Consider the following 21,967-nt stretch of genomic DNA (forward strand, 5'->3'; position numbering starts at 1 on the left):
TGCTGTCACCACTGAAGGGTGGACTTTGTGGGGAGGATTGGAGTAGGGCTAGAAGGCAAATTAAGGGAGAGATTCAAAGGGATGCAGAAATACACAATGTCCTATCCATGCCACTGAATTAAAAATAAATCACTTGCAAACTGAAAAACAGAATTTGTGTAAAAAAATTGGGAGTGTTTAGATTCTGCCTCAGGAGGAGAGAGAGAGAAGGGGAAGAAGTATAGATTATTATTATTTTCTGGTGAGTTTACTCATTCCAATTTCAAGATACTCTAAAACGAAGCACAGATAAACAGATTATTCACACCGACACCATCTAGCTTTTAAATATCAGTGAAATAGCATTACTAGCTTGTGGTGGCCTCTGTTGGGCTACACAAGATACTACACTTGAAAACAACCTCCTCACTACTCATTATTATGCTCTTCGCGTATCTGACCAAGACATAAGGCCCCAAATTTGCACTGTCCTTAGTTTGTTATGAGCTGGGTAGTTTCTTCCGGGTTTTGGTGATAAGGAGAGTAAATCCTTTTTTGCTTGTAATACCTGTAGCACATAGTTGCTAAAAAAGCAAACCACCTTCTATTCTAACGCTGTTTTTTCTTAAGAAAAATATAGTCAGAAAAACTGTTGTAAAACCAGATGGGAATTTGTACCCTAACATTCCACTGTACTTCCATGAGAATTCCTAGTTCACTGCATTTTGCTGCCTTGCTACCAGGATTTCTAATGTATTCGCCACAGAACAGCTTGTATGAAAACAAAGCTGTCAGTTCTAAATAGACCTTTCATGAGTTTTTATCCATACAAAACCATCCTGTATTGGGCTTAAAAATTAACTTTTTTCCTAGGAGAACCTTCAGAATGTCCTCTTTTCAGTTCCTACCCTGTAAACTCTTCATGGAAGAGTAGCTTTCCAAGATTTTCCAAGATTTTTCTTTATTTTAAGATCCAGATCCTGATTCCAGTCATATAATACCTCTATGCATATCCCCCCAACACCCAGCCATCCTCCTCTCAGAGACCTCTTGAGCCAGATATGGCTTTCACATATCTAATAACTCTCACTGCATTTCTCTTCTATGAGTTTGTCCAATCCCTCCATGAACCCTTCCTTCATCATCTATAACTTCCTTTGGCAAGGAGTTCCTCAGCTTAGCTGCATGTTGTCTGAAGAACCGCCTCCTCCTGCTTGTGTTGAGCTTGCTTTCTGATACTTTGGTTTGACACTCCCTAGTTCACATATTGGAAGAGACACGGATGCAGGCTGATTGACATACAATGCACCAGTTTTAATTAATTCTTTAGAAATAAAATACTAAAATTCGTACAAGCTCCTACACAAAGACAGAGGAATGTCAGTATCAAGGTGTTGCTTGTCTTCATAGGGCAGGTTCCTATCTTAAATCCACAAGTAATACTTGTCGAAATAAAACGTTCTTACTTGTCAATGCCTTGTCCAGAAGAAAGTTTCTCTCTACCATTTCCCTGTTCAGCCTTGAAATCAAAGAGTGTAACTTTGTCCATTTCAACATCATAGAAACAGATCTTGGAATCAATGTTCCCATCTGCCTACAAGAAGGGAAAACAAAAGTTTCTGAAGCGTGCAGTCAAAAAGAAAAAAAGGGTATGTTTATCTCATCTGATTCATGCTCTCAGTTTTGTTTCCTGGCAATCACACAGGAACATTCTTTGGAAGAAATATCAGAAAATTTCTTGCTTTTTTTCTAGCCTTTGATTTCTTTGAAACGCTACAAAGTAGCTTTTGTAACTAAAATACTGCTTCCTTTTCTGGGTTGTCCTTCTCACCAAACATACAAAACCTTAACGTACCTTAATATTAGTGTTTAGTTACATGCTTGGACATGACATTTCAAGACCCAATACACCGCATAGAACATGTAGGTTTATTTCCGAGAAGTGAATCTTCTGTCTTCAGTAATCTTCTCGAACTGCACCAGTCTACTAACTGATGGTCAGGTCCTAGGGCAGTAAGTGAAAAGCTTTGCCTCACCTTGCTAACGAGGATGCTGACTTTATTGCCATTAGCATTGCACTTGACAGATGCAATGCCTCCAAGGCCAGGAAACAGCTCAGAGAAATTCTTGCTATTGCAGTGTACTTTTGCCTCTCTGTGGAAAGGAATAAACTTAAATCATATGATGGCAAGCAACTGGCAATATGCATCAGCCAAAACATTTTTCAAATTATGGGTACGACTTTTAAAAACAAACTATTTCTACCTTATGACACCACTGCCCCAGACTCCAGCTTCCTCTCCAGAGAATTGCTGCGACCTGCCTTTCTTTCAGGAAGAAGTTAATGAGACACTCTTTCCTCAATGAATCAGCAAGAATAAACTTCAATGCTCCTGCAGGATTCCCAAAACAGGGCTATATAGCAAGAACATCCTACCAGAATTTTGAATTTAGAGGTCTGTTTTTCCTACATAAGTAAGTTGAGCGGTACCATGAATGTTGAATATAGCCCATCACGTAAAAGTTCTGTGTATGGAAAACACACTGTGGAGCAGAAGTAAAGAAATGTCATTGGGGGGTGGTATTTCTATCATCCTACGGGTCACCTTCCCTCTGTACATAAGTTCCAAAAGACTGTATCATTCACATACTTAACATCCACCCTTCCCCACCCCCCCGCTTTTTTTATTATCTCAAAAGAATCTTACTGCCGATATAGATACAAACCCAGCAATCATTCAGCAACAGAGAGGACAATGTCATGAATCAAAAGAATGTGACAGAAAGAAGTGACAGTAATTTAGACCCATAATACGATCCCATGAAAAAAAATCTTTGATTCTGTAAAAATAACATTCTTGGGTTGCATGTTTAGACCTCTCATTTATTCTAAGCCAATTATGCTTGCTTTGAAATTAAAGAGCACTATACTGTCATCATTTGAGAAGGGGTATTTTCATTACTAGCCACAAAAATTTAACATAGCTTGCAGGAGCTAAGCTACTTTTTCTCCACTGTCAAACATCATAATCTAATATTTGTGGTAGTTATAACCTCCCCAAATCCAATAACCCTCAAATTGTGTCCCATGCGGAATTTGTGCCATCTCAACACAGGTAACGAGTTTCCAACTAGACTTTAGCATTCCTCTGGTGACAGTATGTAAAGAAGAACAGAATCCATTTCACTCTTGAGGTTTTTCAGGTTTTCAAAATTACATTTGTCATTAGCAGATAAATTTTTGAACTGCAAGTCATGTCAGGGACATATCTTTTTTATGCCACAGCTGTTTGTCAGCAGGGGAACACGCAGCAAAGTTTGAACGAAGTCAAGTAAACTTCTCTCTTAACCTAACCAGGAGGAAGAACAGAGTGTCCACAATTCTAGGTTCACTTCCTCCATGGATTCACTGACTCAAGTTTGTTGATTTATGAGGAGACATGAGACCTAGCATTTTTTTTTTTCATTTCAACTCTTCTGAGATTAAGGTCTTGGTCAAGTTCTCAGCAGAAACATGTGACATCCTTGTCTTGATCCTCCATAAATTCTCCACTCACTTTCAAATACACACAAATATCCCTCACAATATCCTCTTTTAAAAATTATCATTATTATTATTGTTACTCATCCCATGATTTGCCTAATAATTCTGTGGCTCTTCCCTTGCTTTAGGGATAGGCCATCAGTTCACGTAGGCTGCATGCATTGTCTCAAGACTGAAAGTGGCTATCACTTTTCATCAGATCAAAACCAATTAAAGATCCCCCCCACCCCCAAATATAGGCTCAATTATAAACAGATGTTTTTAAAAGGCTTATTAATACCTGCGAGAGAGATCAAAGATTTTAAAGTGAGCCAAATCAGTTGCCACAGCCAGGAAATTTCCGCAGACATCCAAGAAGCACGGATTCCCCTCTGCTTCAGAGAACACCAGCAGCTGTTTAACGGTGCCCTGAGAAGAAACGTGTAACACCAGGTTTGTGTGTTCAGAGCCTAACTAGAAGGCGCTTATTTTGTCACCAAGTTAAGTAACTAACTGCTGAACTTCCAAGTTAGACAAATCACTACCAGCAAAATGAGAGAAACTACACACACACAGTTTCTACAAATGCAATCTGTGTTTCAGGTTGGAAACTGGATGTGTAGCCTCTAAAAAAGTCAAAATTTAGAGGTATCCTTCTGCAACAATTTCCTCTTGAATAATACAACTTTTTCCAACTAAGAGGGATGCAGAAATACAGGTCCCTGAAGGTAGTTCAATACACGGCTGACAAAATAAATATGTGAATTAAATCAGTCCTTGTTGTGATAAATCCCACCCATTCTTGAATAGAATATTTATTTCCTAAATAAAATTATGTATCACAGAACTATGATAATTAGATTTCTCTTTTTGGTTCTCACAGACTAGCAGAGCCTGCAAAGGTTAAGCAAAAGATTTTGCAGGAATACACAGTATGTGCAGGGGTATTTTTCATTATCTTATAAGAATATTCAGCATGTTCACCCTCCTGTCAGTAATATATATACACATATTCAACCTGCATGCAATTTTGATCCTCTTAAAGTCTGGCCCTTACAGAATTCTGTTTTCTTTTATAAATACTTATTAGTTACAGTGCAGTAGCATTTAAAGTGACAGACTTTTTAAAGAACACAAAACGTCAAAGATCTTTCTGCTGAAATACTCAAAATATTTTTTCTATGACAGAAGTAGAGTTAATAGATGTACAGAACATCCACTTAACTTTTAAGCTGTAACACCAGTCTTTGAAAACAATATGGCATATTTGTCGCTTCATGGTTTCATCAGCCCTTACCTGCCAGGTGCGGACCTGGACCCGATATGGCTCAACTGTGTACAGATTTTCTCCATGCACGGACAGAACTGGAGAGTCACAAAGAAAAGAGCCTGGAACAATCACAATAAAGCCATCATTACAACAAACAGATTTTTAAAGAGGAAAAAAAAAAAAGGAATTTTGACTTAAAGCATTCAATTTCCACTATCTTGCACCAAATCCATTTTTCAATCCATCAGTCTTTACTGATTCCCAAACTCCTTGGTGTCGCAGCCTTCTTCCGTTCTGGGACTCCTACTGAAAACAGGTGATTTGTACACTCTGCCCATGAAAACGAGTGGGAGAGGAAGGGGAAAGAGTTGATATGGGGAGTGAAAGAAAGAAAAAGGCTAATGCAATGTGACGTTCCGTTACGAGAATTCACTCCTTCCTTCATTGAACTACAACTGAGGAGTGATAAAGGAATCTCTGTCAGAAAAGAAGAGTGGCTCTTAAATAATTTCATGAGTGTTGTAGACTGTTGGGACCTTGGTGGTAATAATGCATTGATTCAGCATGGGAAAATTATAAAATAAATGAGTAAATATAGACAAGATAAGCCACTTCTCAGAAAACACTTGATGGTTCTTAAAAGACAAAGCCTAAACTCTCACGATTTTGGATGGTATTGATGGAATTCTGCATAACCTGTTTCTGAAGGCAGAAATATTTAGGGAAAATTAATCATAGAAAAAACTTATTTACTCGACTTAGCTGTATATACAGCAATTTATGGAACAGATTTTCCTGACAGCTGGGACTAAAACCCACTCCTTCCCAGTTCCTATGTAAGTGCAATGTAACCTTGATTACACTTTCTCCCAAGCAAAACAGAAAAGACTTCAATAGCCATCATCATGATCTATCTGTAAAAGGCAACAGGAGCTATGGCGACAGAAGTAGGAAAAAAATTCTGTTCTTGATCAACTACTGGAATGATTTACTTAAAAGATAAAAAGAAGCAGCCTTATCCTCATATCATGTTTTGTGCAAGGCCCTATATGATACGCTAGCTCTGAGGATACCTTTCAAGTCTAGGTGTGACAGCCAGGTATACATCTAATCTGTTGGAAACAGCAACAAGATGCTTGGTTTTGTCAAGGCCAGTCACACACTTGGATGCCTTAGGAACTCTATGAATGAGGCACGTGTAGTCTTTAGGTACTTCCAGGATTGGGTTGTAGCTGAACAGAGGTTAAGAGGATATATATTTTAATTTTATGCCTACGGATGCACAACACCTTCAGTTTTACCTCTGTTGCCGCACTGCTACTCATACACAGGAATACCAACATATTCTGAGGTTAACCCACACATTATATCCCAGCATATTTAGTGAATAAAGCACAGATGTAGGAGTTGGCAATTGAGTTCTGGTTTTGTTGATGATTTTTATACCGTAATCTTTCTATTTTGCAAAATGGGAATAGTGTCTAATTAGTGTTAATAATATTTTTCACTTTGCACTTATGATTACAGTCCATCAGCTATCATGAATGAAGAGAACATATAACTTTGGAGGAAGAGAACCATTTCAACTCTGATCATTGTTGTAAGTCGCACCTGCACTTCTGAAGGTATCTCCTGAGCACTCAAAGACAGTAACTTGCTTCCCGTTCCAGAATACTACAGCATCCTAAAACAATCAAAAAAGCAAAAGAATATATACATTCAGTTTCTTTTGGAATCATACAGGAATTCATGCAATAACACAGCAAGACCTTCCACACAATAGCCACCATTTACTAGTTCCTCTGTATATTGGGTTGGAAGGCTTTTGGTAACCCGAAAGTTCTCTGGTCAGCACCTAGAAAATTACTGAGTCACTATGCTATCTGAAAAATCAGCTCCACCACAGCATCATTGCTACCATCATAACAATACTTCCATAACACAATAAACTGAATATCAAAGAAAGGTTATATTAAAGATGCAGAAAGTTTGGTCTCCGTACACCTAACTAGGCAACCGATCGAGCAAATAAATGAAAAAAAACAATTAACCTTAGTAGCAAAGACTCCATTAACATTCATATCAACACGAAGACTGTGTACGGTTCCTGTGCTGAAGATGGTCACATTAAACAGGTTGGGAGACACCTGTACAACTGCCACTTGCTGATGAAAATGCGATGACATGGCCTGCTCACTGAGGATCACCACAGAGCTGATGTTGTTCACTGCCAGCAGGTTTTTTCGGGAGCCCCACTGCACACAATGGGAAGAGCAAAAAAAAAAAAAAAAAAAAGCACAACACACAATTTCATCTAAGCTCTTGAACAGTCACAGCAATGTCCCAAGACAGATGACAAGGGGTAGGCTAGAATAAACATTTTTATACATATACAAAGTCCTACTATCTAAATACAACTATAGTCAATGACTAGGAATTATTACAGATTAAAACTATTATGCTTGTTACCCAGCTACTCAGACTCCCTTAGTCTAAGGGAGGAGCTGGTTTTTTAATTAAAACCACTTTTCTTTCCTAAGATATTATTGCACCACCTTACACTTACTACTGCAAGAGAGCATCACATATTTAAAGGGCTTAATAATGCTGCGATCTGTAAAAGCAAGTTGCATGTATAGTTTCTTTTTTGATTACCATATTCTTTTCTGCAGTTTTGATAGCCCTTTCAGTCAATGTAGTTCAAGTTCCCTAGCAAAGATCAGATGGATAAAGAAAGGGGTCCAAAAGTACACTTCTCCCCTTACAGAATCATAGAATAGTTTGGGTTGGAAGGGACCTTTAAAGGCCATCTAGTCCAACTCCCCTACAATGAGCAGGGCCATCTTCAACTAGATCAGGTTGCTCAGAGCCCTGTCCAACCTGACCTTGAATGTTTCCAGGGATGGGGCATCTCCCACCTCTCTGGGCAACCTGTGCCAGCGTTTCACCACCCTCATTGTAAAAAATGTCTTCCTTATACCGAGTCTGAATCTACCCTCTTTTAGTTTAAAACCATTACCCCTTGTCCTATCACTACAGGCTCTGCTAAAAAGTCTGCACCCATCTTTCTTATAAGCCCCCTTTAAGTATTGAAAGGCCGCAACAAGATCTCCCTGGAGCCTTCTCTTCTCCAGGCTGAACAATCCCAACTCTCTCAGCCTTTCCCCATAGTAGACGTGTTCCATCTCTCTGATCATTTTTGTGGCCCTCCTCTGGACCCACTCCAACAGGGTATTGATACCAGGGGTTGCCCCAACCCAGGTGCAGGACCTTGCACTTGGCCTTGTTGAACCTCATAAGGTTCACATGGGCCCACTTCTCGAGCTTGTCCAGGTCCTTCTGGATGGCATCCCATCCCTCAGGCGTGTCAACGGCACCAGCTTGGTGTCATCTGCAAACTTGCTGAGGGTGCACTTGATCCCACTGTCTATGTCATTGATGAAGATATTAAACAGTACTGGTCCCAATACAGACCCCTGAGGAACACCACTCATCACTGATCTCCATCTGGACATTGAGCTGTTGACCACTACCCTCTCGATGCAACCATCCAACCAGTTCCTCATCCACCAAACAGTCCATCCATCAAATCCACATCTCTCCAATTCAGAGAGAAGGATGTTGTGGGGGACTGTGTCAAAGGCCTTGCAGAAGTCCAGATAGATGACATCCATAGCTCTTCCCTTGTCCACTCATGTAGTCACTCCATCATAGAAGGCCACTACGTTGGTCTGGCAGGACTTGCCCCTGGTGAAGCCATGCTGGCTGTCTCGAATCACCTCCCTGTCCTCCATGTGCCTTAACATAGCTCCTGGGAGGATCTGTTCCATGATCTTCCCAGGCACAGAGGTGAGGCTGACAGGTCAGTTGTTCCCAGGGTCCTCCTTTCCACCCTTTTTAAAATTGGGTGCAATGTTTCCCTTTTTCCAGTCACCAGGGACTTCACCTGACTGCCATGACTCTTCAAATACCATGAAGAGTGGCTTGCCAACTACATCAGCCAAGTCCCTCAGGACTCTAGGATGCATGTTGTCAGGTCCCATAGACTTATGGATGTTCAGGTTCCTCAGGTGGTCACGAACCTGATCTTCTCTTACAGTGGGAGGGACTTTGCTCTCCCAGTCCCCACCTTGAGGTCCATCCACTCAAGAGGTGTGGTAACAGAGGTTGCCAGGGAAGACTGAGGCAAAAAAGTTGTTGAGTACCTCAGCCTTCTCCTCGTCCGTTGTTACCAGTTTGCCCGTCGTGTTCATTAGAAGGGGTACACTTTCTCTGACCTTCCTTTTCTGGCTGACATACCTACAGAAGCCCTTCTTATTATTCATCACGTCCTTTGCCAAGTTCGGCTCCAGCCGCGCCTTGGCCTTCCTGACCCCATCCCTACACAACCGGAAGCATCCCTATACTCTTCCCAGAATACCTGTCCCTGCTTCCACTGCCTATGCATTTCCTTCTTGCCCTTTAGTTTGACCAGCAGGTCTCAACTCATCGCTGCCGGTCTCTTGCTTCCTTTTCTGATTTCTCACACCTGCGGATCAAGAGTTCTTGCGCTCTATGGAAAGCACCCTTAAAGCTCTGCCAGCTCTGTTCTGCTCCCTTGTCCCTGAGGGCAGTTTCCCAGGGGGTCCTACTGACTAACTCCTTGAAGAGCTGGAATTTTGCTTTCATAAAATTCAGGGTCCTGACTTTACTCTTTGCCTGACCCATATCCCTCAGGACTGCAAACTCCACCAGTACATGATCACTGCAGCCCAGGCTGCCTCCAATCTTGACGTCACCAATTAGCTCACTTGCGTTGTGATGAACAGGTCCAGTATCGCATCCCCTCTGGTAGGGCTGTCTATTACCTGGCTTAAGAAGTTATCCTCAATGCTCTCCAGGAGTCTCCTGGATTGCCTACAGCTCGCCGTGCTACTTTTCCAGCAGATGTTGGGGTGATTGAAGTCCCCCAGCAGGACGAGAGCCTGCGAGCGCAATGCCTCCCGTAGCTGGAGTAAGTAAGAAGGCTTCGTCAACAGGCTCCCCTTGATCAGGCAGCCTGTAGTAAACACCAACCACAAGGTTCCCTTTGTTGCCTTGGTCTCTAATTCTTACCCATAAGCTTTCAACCTGCTCGTGGCTATTCTTCAGAGACAGCTCTTCCCAATCTATCCATTTCTTGATGTGGAAGGCAACCTCTCTGCCCCTCCTTCCTCGCCTGTCCCTTCTGAATAGCCTGTAGCCATCGATAGCCACACTCCAGTCATGGGATTTGTCCCACCAAGTTTCAGTAATGGCAACTAAGTCGTAGCTTTCTAGCAGCACAGTGGCTTCCAACTCCCTTCTAGAAGAATCTCCATGTTCCAGCTAACTTTTTCAATGAGTTCTATGAAGGTTACCTTTCCCTCCTTTCAAGACTGAAAAACAGCACCTACATAGAGCAATTCTAAAACTGAAAATACCTTACAAAATTCAATGGGAGAAAGGTAAGATCTGTTTCCAAGATGGCTTGCAAAGACACAGTTTCTAACATGCAGCTGATGAATTCTATTATTAAAGTAATGCTCCCATTTCCATTCTTTCTTTCTATATCCACAGTTAAACATGTCTGACATTATTTATGTTTATTCTTACCAAAGGATAATTCTTGTCAGAAAGCATTGTGGCAACCAGCTGACTACACGTGAACTCTTCGCACATACCACATTAGCCAGATTCCAAACTCCATTAGCCGTTCCAAACTCCAGTCTGGAAGCTATAACTATGCGTGGGGGTGCAGGGGTGCTACTCCTGAGCTACCACACACCATCGATAATGCTCCTTGATAAGCACAGTCCATAGTACACTGCACAGCTTCAGCACAGGAGCTCCCTCAGGGCTGGGCCAGGGAACAGGCAGAGGGGTTTGGGGTTGGGTTTTTGTGTGGGGGTTTTTTTGTAATCTACCAGAGACCGTTCATACAGACATACTTTCATGGGCTAGACAAATTATAAAGTTTCTCGTAGCTGCAGAATATCCCTTTGAGGTCCAAGAACTTCTCTGTCCTTGCACAACTGATAAGCTCTATAAACTCTAGGGATATGCCAAGGCTCTAAGGTCTCTGCTTCCCCCAAAGTTATTTGAAGTTTCATACGAATTTCCTGACATACTGATATTTCTGTGGCTATACCTTTCCAACAACACTGATTTAAAAAGTTGTGTTTGGAAATAATTTCATTTTATTCAAAAGCATGATCTAAGAAATAAAGCTACTTTGCACAGTTTGTTTGGGGTTTTCTTTCTAACGGCGCTTAGTTACAATTAACTAGATACTACACTGCACAACAGATGAGCTAGAGTGCACTTCCCAGCCACCTCTCTTTTGAAGCCACCGTATCAGGTTGAAAAAAGATGAGGTTGGCAAGGAGTCAAATGAAGTTATTGCTGCCCTTTGACCTCACCATGATATATGGCTTTCTATTCTGAGTTTTTCATGGTAATATAGGAAAAGGCTTTTATAGGAATTACCAAAAGATTCCACATGTAACAATTTTTTAAATCTTTTACAAGGTATTTTTTGGAATGCAGGGATTACAATAAAAAAAATAATCTAGAGTTTCCACAATTAAAGACAGCTTTATAACATGAGACAAAACCGCAGTGATTGTTGACAATTGTTTGGCAATGCTTTTGTTTATGCTAACAAACATTGGGAACAAGGTGCTATTTCTGGACAGCGCTCCATATCCTGTTATCTGGAAAATGCCTGAATGGTCGAGCTGACATAAACACCTATATCTCTTCCCTTCCCTCAACTTATTAGCAGATGTATGATATACTAATGGCACACGCTATTTCCTATATCCTGGACCCTTTGTTACTGAAGCATCTTAACAAAAGATTGGGTTCTCCACTTTAATAGTACTTACGTTTTAATTTTGTAAGTAGGACTCTGTACAGGCCCTCGCTATATGCCAACCCAGAGCAAGCAAATGCCATTGCTTTTTAAATACTTCCCATTCTTATGTGAAAACAGAATAAAAGAAAACATAAAATTACTTTCTCTTGAAAGGCACCAGATATATTTGTTTGATTTTCGTTTCTTCTGAAAAATCATGGGTATTGTTCTCACATATTAAGCACAGCAACAGAATAATCTAAGTTATAACAGAAACTCTAAAAAACCTGGAAAAAACTTAATAATAGGATATAACAAACAAACAAAACAAAAAATGCTGGAGAACCTAAAAGCACAAGCTTTGCCTTTTAGCAGAATGGTGGTGGTCAAAAAAGCTAACTGTTTGTTAATGTAAAACTTTTTTAATTTAAATTTATGATTGTAACGCTCAGCATTTCTCTTTTCCATATATCAAAATGCTAATAAGTATAGAATGACAGTGTTTAAGCTTACTGTGACAAATGAAAACATTTCAAATAAATAAAAATGCTGCACCCTGACACTTAACAGACAATGGGTTAAAAAATAAATATTATAATGCTATGTATTGTCATAACCTTCAGCATTAAAAATATTGTAAATAGCGGTAGAAATGTTTTAAAGCATTGGTTTTGCAAATTTGTAAGAGAAAATTCATCATCCACATCTAGTCTGACAGTCACACAAAAATATTACCTAGCAAACAAGAAACATTTTCTGACAAAAAAGCAGCTGAAAACATCATTTTGTGTGTAAAAATATAGCATTCTCTTGTAGATGGCACATCTTCTCACCAAAGAATATTTGGTTGTAAACACATCTTTTTATTTTTGCAGCTACCAGTAAGAGCAAACTTTACATTGAGAAAGTGACTAAAAAGAAGAGAATTATCTACAAATAAAATCATGCACTTAGTCAGATTTTCTTGCTTGCTATTTTAATAAATTTATGTAAATTTGACATTTCTGACAATCTATCTTTTCCAGAAAATAATTTCAGGGTGCTGAATCCAAAGGGTTTGTCAATGAGACATATAATGGAGAGATGTTTGCATGTAAGGATGCCATGACTGGTAACTCTCCCAGGCAGAGATGTATTCACATTTCAGTGTGTTACCTTGCTGAGCATTTCAACCCTGCCTGTAAGAGAATAGCTACAAACAGGTGATATTTCTGCCAATTTTGATTTTAAAAGTTACTTGATCCTGATGGTTTTTCCTCCTTCTTCTGAAGGAGGACCAGCCTCTACTAGTGCACATATCTGTATGATAGTGATCACATTCATCTGTTTCACAAAGATGATCTGTTAATCTAGCGTTTGTGAAGTCCTACTAACATGCAGGAAGACTCTCTCCTGTCTTACCTTTATCTGAGTGACATTTCCTTCAAGTTCTGTAGGTGCCTGGAGCTTCCACTTCTCCTTGCCCTCCAAAGCCCGCATGCTCTGATCGGATCCTGCTGCTTTCCTCCACATAGCTATCCTCCCTTTGTTAGTACCAGCTGCTAAGAGACCTGCCATTCACAAACCTTTTAGGCATTTCACATCTTCAAACTTCAGAAAAACAAACCCACATCATACAAAGTAGCAGGCAGCCTAGCTCTGGCTCTGAGGTACTGAGAAGCCTTCGTCTAGCAGCATCCATTTCTTTGCCTTCCTGCAAACCAGCATCCTAGTCCTGAACTGGAAAAACTTTCCAGAGAAAAAACGGGAGAAGTTTCACGTGGCAAGGCCCATTTTCTAAGCTACCAGACGAAGTTATCTTTTAAATGTATCAGACAATGATTTCATTTTAACCGTTTATTTTTGAGTAGCTGCTTTTGTAGTCACCATGGGCAAGTCACCACTGAAAACCATTGTAGCAGACACTAACTATGCCTACACTGGCAAACAAGGTGACGCATAGGAGTAGCTCTGTAGAAAACATCAGTTTTAAGGACCTGATGTCCACGCTATACATGTTTGGCGAGTTCTACTTTGCATTAGCTCTACCGTGGGCTTGTAGACTGAATGCCCATAACACGTTGGAGTGCATTAGGTGTGCTCCAGGAGTACTTGTACCAGTTCAGTGTCAAAGGGAATCCAGCTTGTGTGCCGGGAGACAACCGCACAGTGAGACAAAGTGTGGTGAGTATCGAATGATCTCATTGTACCTTCAAAAGCACACTCCTGATCTGAACTAAAACGCTTCTGCGTCAATTGCTGTTACTGAAACCCTCAGTAAGAAGACAAATATACTGAAATGACTACAGGGCACTGAAGGCTGAGGTGTGACAAGGTTTAGGATCCAGAGATCACAGCTGCCATGTTATTTCTCACCTTTAGCACTGCAGTAAGAAACACAGTTAATACATTCTCCTCCCTCAAAGCCAAATTGCACATCTGGGGAGAGCACATAGTTCTCGTCTCGGTCCAAATCCCAGAACCTAAGGCACACAAAACAAGAGTGTTAACAATGCTTTTCCTTCCAGGTGTCTTGCTAAACACAGTCAATAGGATGCTGTACATGGCATTAATTTGCTATTTCCATAATGCCCAGATCATTCAATTTTTAAAATTAAATTGCCAGCAGCTGCCTCTGGAATGTGAATTTCTTAACGATCTCCTTCCTTTTCCTTTGACTTTTTAATCTGCAGCATGTTTTGTGATATTCTCCTATGAAGAAAGGAGTCAGAAGCAAACCCAGCCTTAAGAAAAAAAGAAAAGAAAAGAAGTGAGGTCTAGGTGCAATTTTCCTCCTCCCTACTTAGGCATCTTCGTCTATTTTAAGAATATTCCTTGGTTAACCAGTAGCCCTTTGGATTCCAGATGTATTTTCTAGAACTAAACATTGTCATCAAACATATTCCTTCTTGATACTTGGTCTTTACCACATTCTCACAAAATTAACAGAAGATTTTGTCTGAGAGTAGCAGATAGAGGCTCAAGAAAGTGAACTACTGACGTTAATGGAACACCCCCATCCCCCAAAAAAGTTAGAGGAAACAGGCAGAGCAAGTCATAGTAAAGACAGGAAAAAAACCCATTTAATACCTTTTTTAAAAAGATGCAAAAAGATAAAAACTACAGAACATGGTACCATAGCAGCATGGCAAAGTAACATACTTGGTTTAAAGAATTAGGGATAGAAGTAACCGAAATACTTGTCTTCTATTACAGTAACAGAGAAACATCCTGAAAAGCAAGCACTTCTTTTCCTGTTGCTGATGCTATGACTATCCTAAGAATCAGACAATAACAATGGAAAGAACAGCAAAGTGGCTATCTTTTTCATGCAAAAAACCAAAATGGATATATTTTCAGAAGAAATCAATAACAGCACTCAGAAAGGAACAGGTTTGGCTGACAAAACAAAATACAGATATACAGAAACAAAGAAGGATCTAGAGAATTCATTTCTGTCCTCAAGGAAACAGATTTTTCATTTCATTTCTCTATTTATTTTGAGAAACAAAATTAGAAAATATTGGGAGTTTTTTCATTATTGGTTAAAAAAAACCCAGTTCAGTAAAATATTCAGTGCACTGCAGACCGTAAACCTTTTAGCTGGCACTTCTCATGGGCAGCCAGAACAGCTTTAAAACAGGATTCTTACCTGACGACCGTCTCGCCTAGTGCTGTAACAACAAGGCTATGGTCTATTAAAATGATGTCTGCAGAATGACCTATCTTCCCACTCAACTTCACCTGTTAACCATAAGTAAATAAATAAATTTACAGAAGGTAGGAGGAACACACTGAAAGACAGTAAGCATCTGAATTGCCTAGTTTGGCTAAAAAGTTAAAATATAAGAACAACTAGACCTGTCTGTCAGTTCAGATAGACCAATAGTTTCTCTCAGACAGGGATCACCACTAAATGCATCAAGTATATGATGTATAAATTTAATGAAAGAAACCTTGTAGTGGGTTAATTAAGTAGGTAAGGAGCAGTTTTTTCTCTTGTACTAGATCTTCTTCTTAGAACTTGATAAAGATTGCTTTGAAATGTGAAATACCAAATCCTACTTCTAGTGAAAAATAAGTAATGATTAATACGAAGTGGACACTCCTGTACTACACAAGTGCCCAGTCTTTTTCGATCTGAGATAAAAAGAAAAAAAATCTTAGGAAGGTGAAGGTTTGGGTTCCATCCCCCCAAGCAGTACTCTCCAACACTACAGTATTTTATTTGAGCCAAGGTGATTATAAGTCCTGGATGAGGTCAGTTTGGTTTTTGTCCCTATACAATAATTTTGGGTCACTACATTATTATTTGTGATTCTGTGGGCTGTTATTTTTTAAAAGCTTCCTAGCCTTTGCAGCTGTGAAGAACACTTTCACAACGTGAGAACTAAACCATCTTTCAGATTTGCAGACAAAAACAGTATCACCAAGAGGAGGTACTGCTCCTGCTAATCTGAAAGACAAGACAGCTCTAAGCAACTGATGTTAATAAAACCAAGGACACAGATTATCAACTATTTATCCACAAGACATTTTAACAAATATTTGATTATACTGGAATTTTCAATTCTTCTCTAATTCACTAAGACAAGGTAAATGAAATGTAAAAGGATTAACAGAGGGTCAAAATGAAAGAAACTAAGAAAAAACAGGAAGGCAAGATGAAAACCATCTTTCCAAGTTCAGTAACACACCACTCTATTCCACTTTTAAACCAGCATATATTTGCTCATTAAGGTATTATTTGGGAAACAAAAATGAGAGTTGATTCCCTTGTAAGCAAAAAAGTGATAATCAAAAAACCCTAACAAATACTTATAAAGATTAAACATTGCAACTTTACCCTGTAGTCTTGACTCTTACCTTCATGAGCTCTTCTGCCTCTCCCTCTAGAGTAACTGCATGCAAGGACAACTGCAGGTTCTCTGTTATTACAACTAAAACATCTCTTTTCTCCAGGAACAGAAGCTTTTGGACCAGACTGTCTGTGGACAATACATGCCTTGTCTTTCCTTTGTCATTCACATAATGCACAGAACCTGTAGTACATATAAACAAGGTATCGTTTTGAGTTAACAGTTTTTAGCTACAAAAATCAAAGTTGCTGCTTTCTACCTCAATAAAATATTCCTCAAGTGCTGAAAAGGTAAAAACAACCACAACTCTTTTGTCTTCCAGTTTGTCTCAGGATACAGACTACTATAGTTGACCACAGCAATAAACCAAAACTTACTCACTTTTTCCCCATCTAGGAAATCCAGAGGGGAATCATTTAAATAATTTTAAACTACAAGTAAACTTTCTGCATATGTGTGCATGAATGATGGCTTCTGAAACCTTCAGTATTAATAATAATTTGTGAAAGAAGAACGGCAACTAAGAATTGGTACAATTTACAGCAGAGTCTAGATTATAGAAAACTGTGGCTACGAAGTTCTTCATTGTTTAGAAACACTCCACCACACACACTAAATACAGCTTTTCCACATTAATTTCACAAGCAAATGGGAGAGTGTCTTTCTAAGAACACTGACAACATAGTGTGTGACTTGGCAACTACAGCACCCATCAACATTTTAAAAGCCATTATCATTTCGTGAAATTGTAATACTGTATAAATCATGCACAGGTCTACCCAGTGAAAAACCCTAGAATTAGAATAGCAGTTTGCAAACGGTATTACAGAAATCACCCAAACAAATGAAGTCATTGAAATCTGACAGATCTCATACCACACACACACACATAATTTCTTAGTAAATTATGATATTATATAAAGGTAGCATTTCAAACCAGTGCAAATCAAAAAACCCTACGAAATGAAATAATATTCTCCCCCAAAAGCTGAAGCAGAAAACACAAATGTATAAGAATGAACATTAAGAATCCATGCTAAAATGTTGTACCCAAGAGGCAATATGATGTATCTAATTAAAAAGAATGTTTTAATTTCCAAAACTCTTGCAAATATATAATCATCCTCTATATTCCAACTATACAAAAATAATTCAAACTCCTCTCCCACCTCCTCCCACACTGCTTCATTTTCTCTCAAGTAAAACACTGAACAGATAGCTTCATTCATCCCTCTTGTTAAATGACAGAATGGTTTGGGTTGGAAGGGACCTTTAAAGGTCGTCTAGTTCCAACCCACCTGCAATAAGCAGGGACATCTTCAACTCTATCAGGATGCTCAAAGCCCCATCCAACCTGACCTTGAACACTTCCAGGGATGGGGGATCCATCACTTCTCTGGACAACCTAGTGTCTCACCACCCTCATATTAAAGACTTTCTTCCTTATATCTAATCTAGATCTACCCTCTGCCAGTTTAAAACCATTACCCCTCGTCCTATCAGTACAGGCCCTGGTAAGAAGTCTCCCTCCATCTTTTTAATAAGCCCCCTTTAAGTACTGAAAGGCCACAAGAAGGTCTCCCCAGAGCCTTCTCTTCTCCACGCTGAACAACCCCAACTCTCTCAACCTTTCTCCATGGGAGAGGTGCTCCAGCCCTCTAACTATGTTCGTGGCCTCCTCTGGACCCGCTCCAACAGGTCCACGTCTTTCTTGCGCTGGGGACCCCAGACCTGGATGCGGTCAGCACCGCAGGTGGGGTCTCACCAGAGCGGAGGAGAGGGGCAGAATCCCCTCCCTCGACCTGCCGGCCACGCTGCTTTTGATGCAGCCCAGGATACAATTGGCTTTCTGGGCTGCGAGCGCACACCGCTGGCTCACGTCCAGTTTTTCATCCACCAGTATCCCCAATTCCTTCTCCACAGGGCTGCTCTCAATCCATTCATCACCCAGTCTGTACTGATACCGGGGATTGTTGGGATAGTTCTCCAATGTAGCATTCTCCATCAGACAGATATCTGTTTATTGTAGTAATACTTTGCAGTAATCAATCATCTACTGAATCTCAGTTTTAAGGGATCTCTTACAAGAAACAGACAGTCCCTTGATTTTATTTGCCATCTGAAATTGTTTCGTAAGTTAAATTAACCTTCTGTACTTGGATATTATGATACAAAGTATCAGGTATCACACAGATAACATTACCCACTATTTTGAAGCTACTTAGGCGGTTAGGGAGAGGGTTATAGCTTTCTGAGTAATACAAAGTTTTCACACTGTATCACACAAGAGACTAATCTCAAAAGTTAACAAATCTGAGCTAATTGAGTAGAGCAAATAGCTCCGAGATTCAGAAGACAAAAAGCAGCAGAAAGTGTATGCTGTTTAGGAAATACAAGGGGGACCAGAAGAGGATTATTCTCATGACCAAAAATGTCTGCAGTGAAGACAAACAAGGGTACATTCAGTAAAAATATCAGGATGACTTCCACTGTTCAGGTTATGTCCCAGTACCTGTGCCAGTCATCTCAAATGCTCAGTAATGAAGACAATTCTTTGTGCTCATGGTTGCAAAACAACCTCCAAAAATTGTTAGCAGTTCAGGTGTCCTCTCTTCAGATAAGCATCTCATGTAACATGTTACCTGAATTGCACCTATTGTTTTACTGCAATGATCAGTGTTTTGGAAGCATCAAAAAATATCTAGACTAATAAATACTTGAAACTTGGGAGGTTTTTTCTTTTTGTTTTGGGCTTTTTTGAGGATCTTAATTGTTTATTTAGTTTTGCTTTAAAAGATGCTGTATTGTCTTTAGTCAAAGCTCTTTCGAGATATTTAAAAACATGCAATAAGAATCTTGGGGGGGTTAATTCACTTTTATTAAACAAGTTTGGGCTGAGAATCCATCCGTTAGAGGAAATTTACAGGTCACATTTAAACCCTACGAAAACATTAATTGATTCTGAAGTATGACAGATCACTAATTAGATTAAGAACTGGGTTCAAAAGACATATGCCCAAATCAACCTAGGCAATGAGACTCCTCAAAAGAAACAGTCAGTGTCGTTTGACTGAAATGTGAAAAGCCTGACCATGAGGCCCAAGAAACAAGCTGTGAAGAACAGCCACTTGCAGGTACAGAGTCTGTCCCTAGATGGAGCTGTGTACCACACAGCAGTTGCTTTGAAAGTGCGGCTGTAACCGGCACAGCTACTCAGAGATTCCCTCCTGTACCCCTTTTTCATTTAAATGGTTCCTATCTAGTAAAGAGGCTTGTAACTCACTGTCCTGGTTTCGGCTGGGACAGAGTTAACTTTCTTCTTAGTAGCTGGTACAGTGCTGTGTTTTGGATTTAGTGTGAGAATGATGTTGATAACACTCTGAGGTTTTAGTTGTTGCTAAGTAGCGCTTATCTTAAGCCAAGGACTTTTCAGCTTCCCATGCTCTGCCAGCAAGCAGGTGTGCAAGGAGCTGGGAGGGAGCAGAGCCGGGGCAGCTGACCTGAACTAGCCAAAGGGGTATTCCATACCATGGAATGTCATGCCCAGTATATAAACGGGGGGAGTTGGCCGGGCGGCGCGGATCATGGCTCGGGAACTAACTGGGCATCGGTCAGCGGGTGGTGAGCAATTGCATTGTGCATCACTGGTGGTTTGTTTGTTTGTTTGTTTGTTTTCCCTTCCTCCCCCTCCTTTTTTGTTATATTCCTTTTCATTACTATTATTATTATTATATGTCATTATTACTATTGTTAGTATTATATTTTACTTTAGTTATTAAACTGTTCTTATCTCAACCCACAAGTTTTACTTTTTTTCCCCTCTTTCCTCCTCCTCACCCCACTGGGAGGGGGAAGGGGGAAGCGGCTGCATGGTGCTGAGTTGCTGGCTGGGGTTAAACCACGACACTCACAAATCAAATGAAGGTACAGCCTACTGCTCTGCAAAACAAACATACAGCTGGATAATGCCATTCCTGCAATCATACGGAAGCTATACTGGTGTAAATGATGGGTCTCACTCTTGATAACGTAAACACTGAATCAAACTGTAATTGAGCTGCAGAACTAGTGTAACTTAAATGTTTTTCGGAGTAGTAAACACTTGAATCGAGAGGATTACATACTCAAATCACCTACCAGAAACATACTCATTACAATACTTGTCACACACATTCTGGCTCTGGTCCAAAGAGTTAGCAGGTTAGAGAGATAGAAGGCATCATGAGAACAACTGGGGTAGGAAGAAAATGAGCTCGAAGCAAACTAGTACCCAGAACAGTAAAAGGGAGAGGAAAAGACAAATGGCAGGGAAGAAACAATATGAGGAAGAAACCTAACAAAACACATACTCAGACTTTTTTGCTTCCTTAGACCGAAGCATCATTTCAAAGCATGAGAAAAAAGTGAAAAAGTAAATTAATAATTTATTTTAAAAGGTATGTTCTAGCAGCATTTGGCTATTTCTAGAAAAAAAAACCACAACACAGGCATTACTTTGAAGCTTTGCACAAAATGCTGACAACTTCTAGTTTTATTTACACATAGGTGTTAGAGATTGCTCTCCTTACACTCACTTCTTCGGGAACCTGACTAATCCAGTATCTGTGGTGTCCTTTTGGAGAAGACTCACCCTGAAGATGCTAAGATTTTAATAATTTTACTTATTTCTTCTTACCAAACATTCTTCAACTCCTATGAATACTCTATCCTGTTGGATGCATGAATATGATGGATATATGGATATACTCTAGACGTTGGATATATGAAAACAGGACTATCGTGCACTGAGCTATTTTGAAGCATTAAGGAAACAAATTTCCAGCAGACTGGAAAAGTGGGTTTGTTCTTACCATCTGTCAAAGTGATAAAGAAGGAGAGTCCTTCCTGGAGGCCCATTTTCAGAGGTGCTCCGGTGCCAGCTTTTCTCCAGTTAAACATATCCAAGGCCTTCTCATCACCACTCACAGCTGCTTTTGCCAGCTGTACGAAGTCCCTGCAAACAGAGATACTTAATTTCCAATTCCTTACATAACAGAGTACTTTCCATCTCAAAGAATGGATGAGTCGTTAATAAAACGTATTGTAGAGAGAGAATAAAGATGTTTCATACACTGATTGGGAAAAGGACAAACTCAAAAAGATACAAAGCAAAATTTTAATAGTTTTCATTTGCATTGCTTCACCTTTTCTTCCATAAGCATCATTATTTTTACAGAGATGTGAAACAGAAGTGGCCTGGACAAGGAAAATTCTTTTTTTTTTCCTAGAGCTGTTTCCTATTTCTTGCTTGGGGAGGAAAGAAATAATAATGTTTAAGAACTGACTTTTAATTTAATTATTCTTGCCAATAATTTAACGGATAATTGTGTTTTCAGTTTGCTTTCTGTTTTTCACAATCATCAGCAACATTGCTAATTAGAAGAACTAAAGGAAGAAGAGTCAACAGCAACAGAGAGAAAGGTATGGACAAATGGACAAAAGGAAGAAGATCTGTTGCTGCA

The 21,967-nt window shown here is 39.8% G+C and overlaps 1 protein-coding gene across 1 annotated transcript in view; it reads right to left on the reverse strand.

The window, feature by feature from the left end:
- Positions 1 to 21,967, reverse strand: part of IFT140 (intraflagellar transport 140) — an 83,640-nt gene that overhangs the window by 55,884 nt on the left and 5,789 nt on the right. Inside the window, 11 exon segments of the mRNA XM_050905679.1 lie at positions 1,446 to 1,573; positions 2,016 to 2,133; positions 3,804 to 3,931; positions 4,800 to 4,891; positions 6,384 to 6,456; positions 6,824 to 7,027; positions 13,030 to 13,178; positions 13,984 to 14,090; positions 15,260 to 15,351; positions 16,474 to 16,649; positions 21,317 to 21,459. Coding sequence (XP_050761636.1) covers positions 1,446 to 1,573; positions 2,016 to 2,133; positions 3,804 to 3,931; positions 4,800 to 4,891; positions 6,384 to 6,456; positions 6,824 to 7,027; positions 13,030 to 13,178; positions 13,984 to 14,090; positions 15,260 to 15,351; positions 16,474 to 16,649; positions 21,317 to 21,459 — 1,410 coding nt within the window.

The sequence above is a fragment of the Gymnogyps californianus genome, chromosome 15 (assembly GCF_018139145.2).
Source record: "Gymnogyps californianus isolate 813 chromosome 15, ASM1813914v2, whole genome shotgun sequence".
Lineage (NCBI taxonomy): Eukaryota > Metazoa > Chordata > Aves > Accipitriformes > Cathartidae > Gymnogyps > Gymnogyps californianus.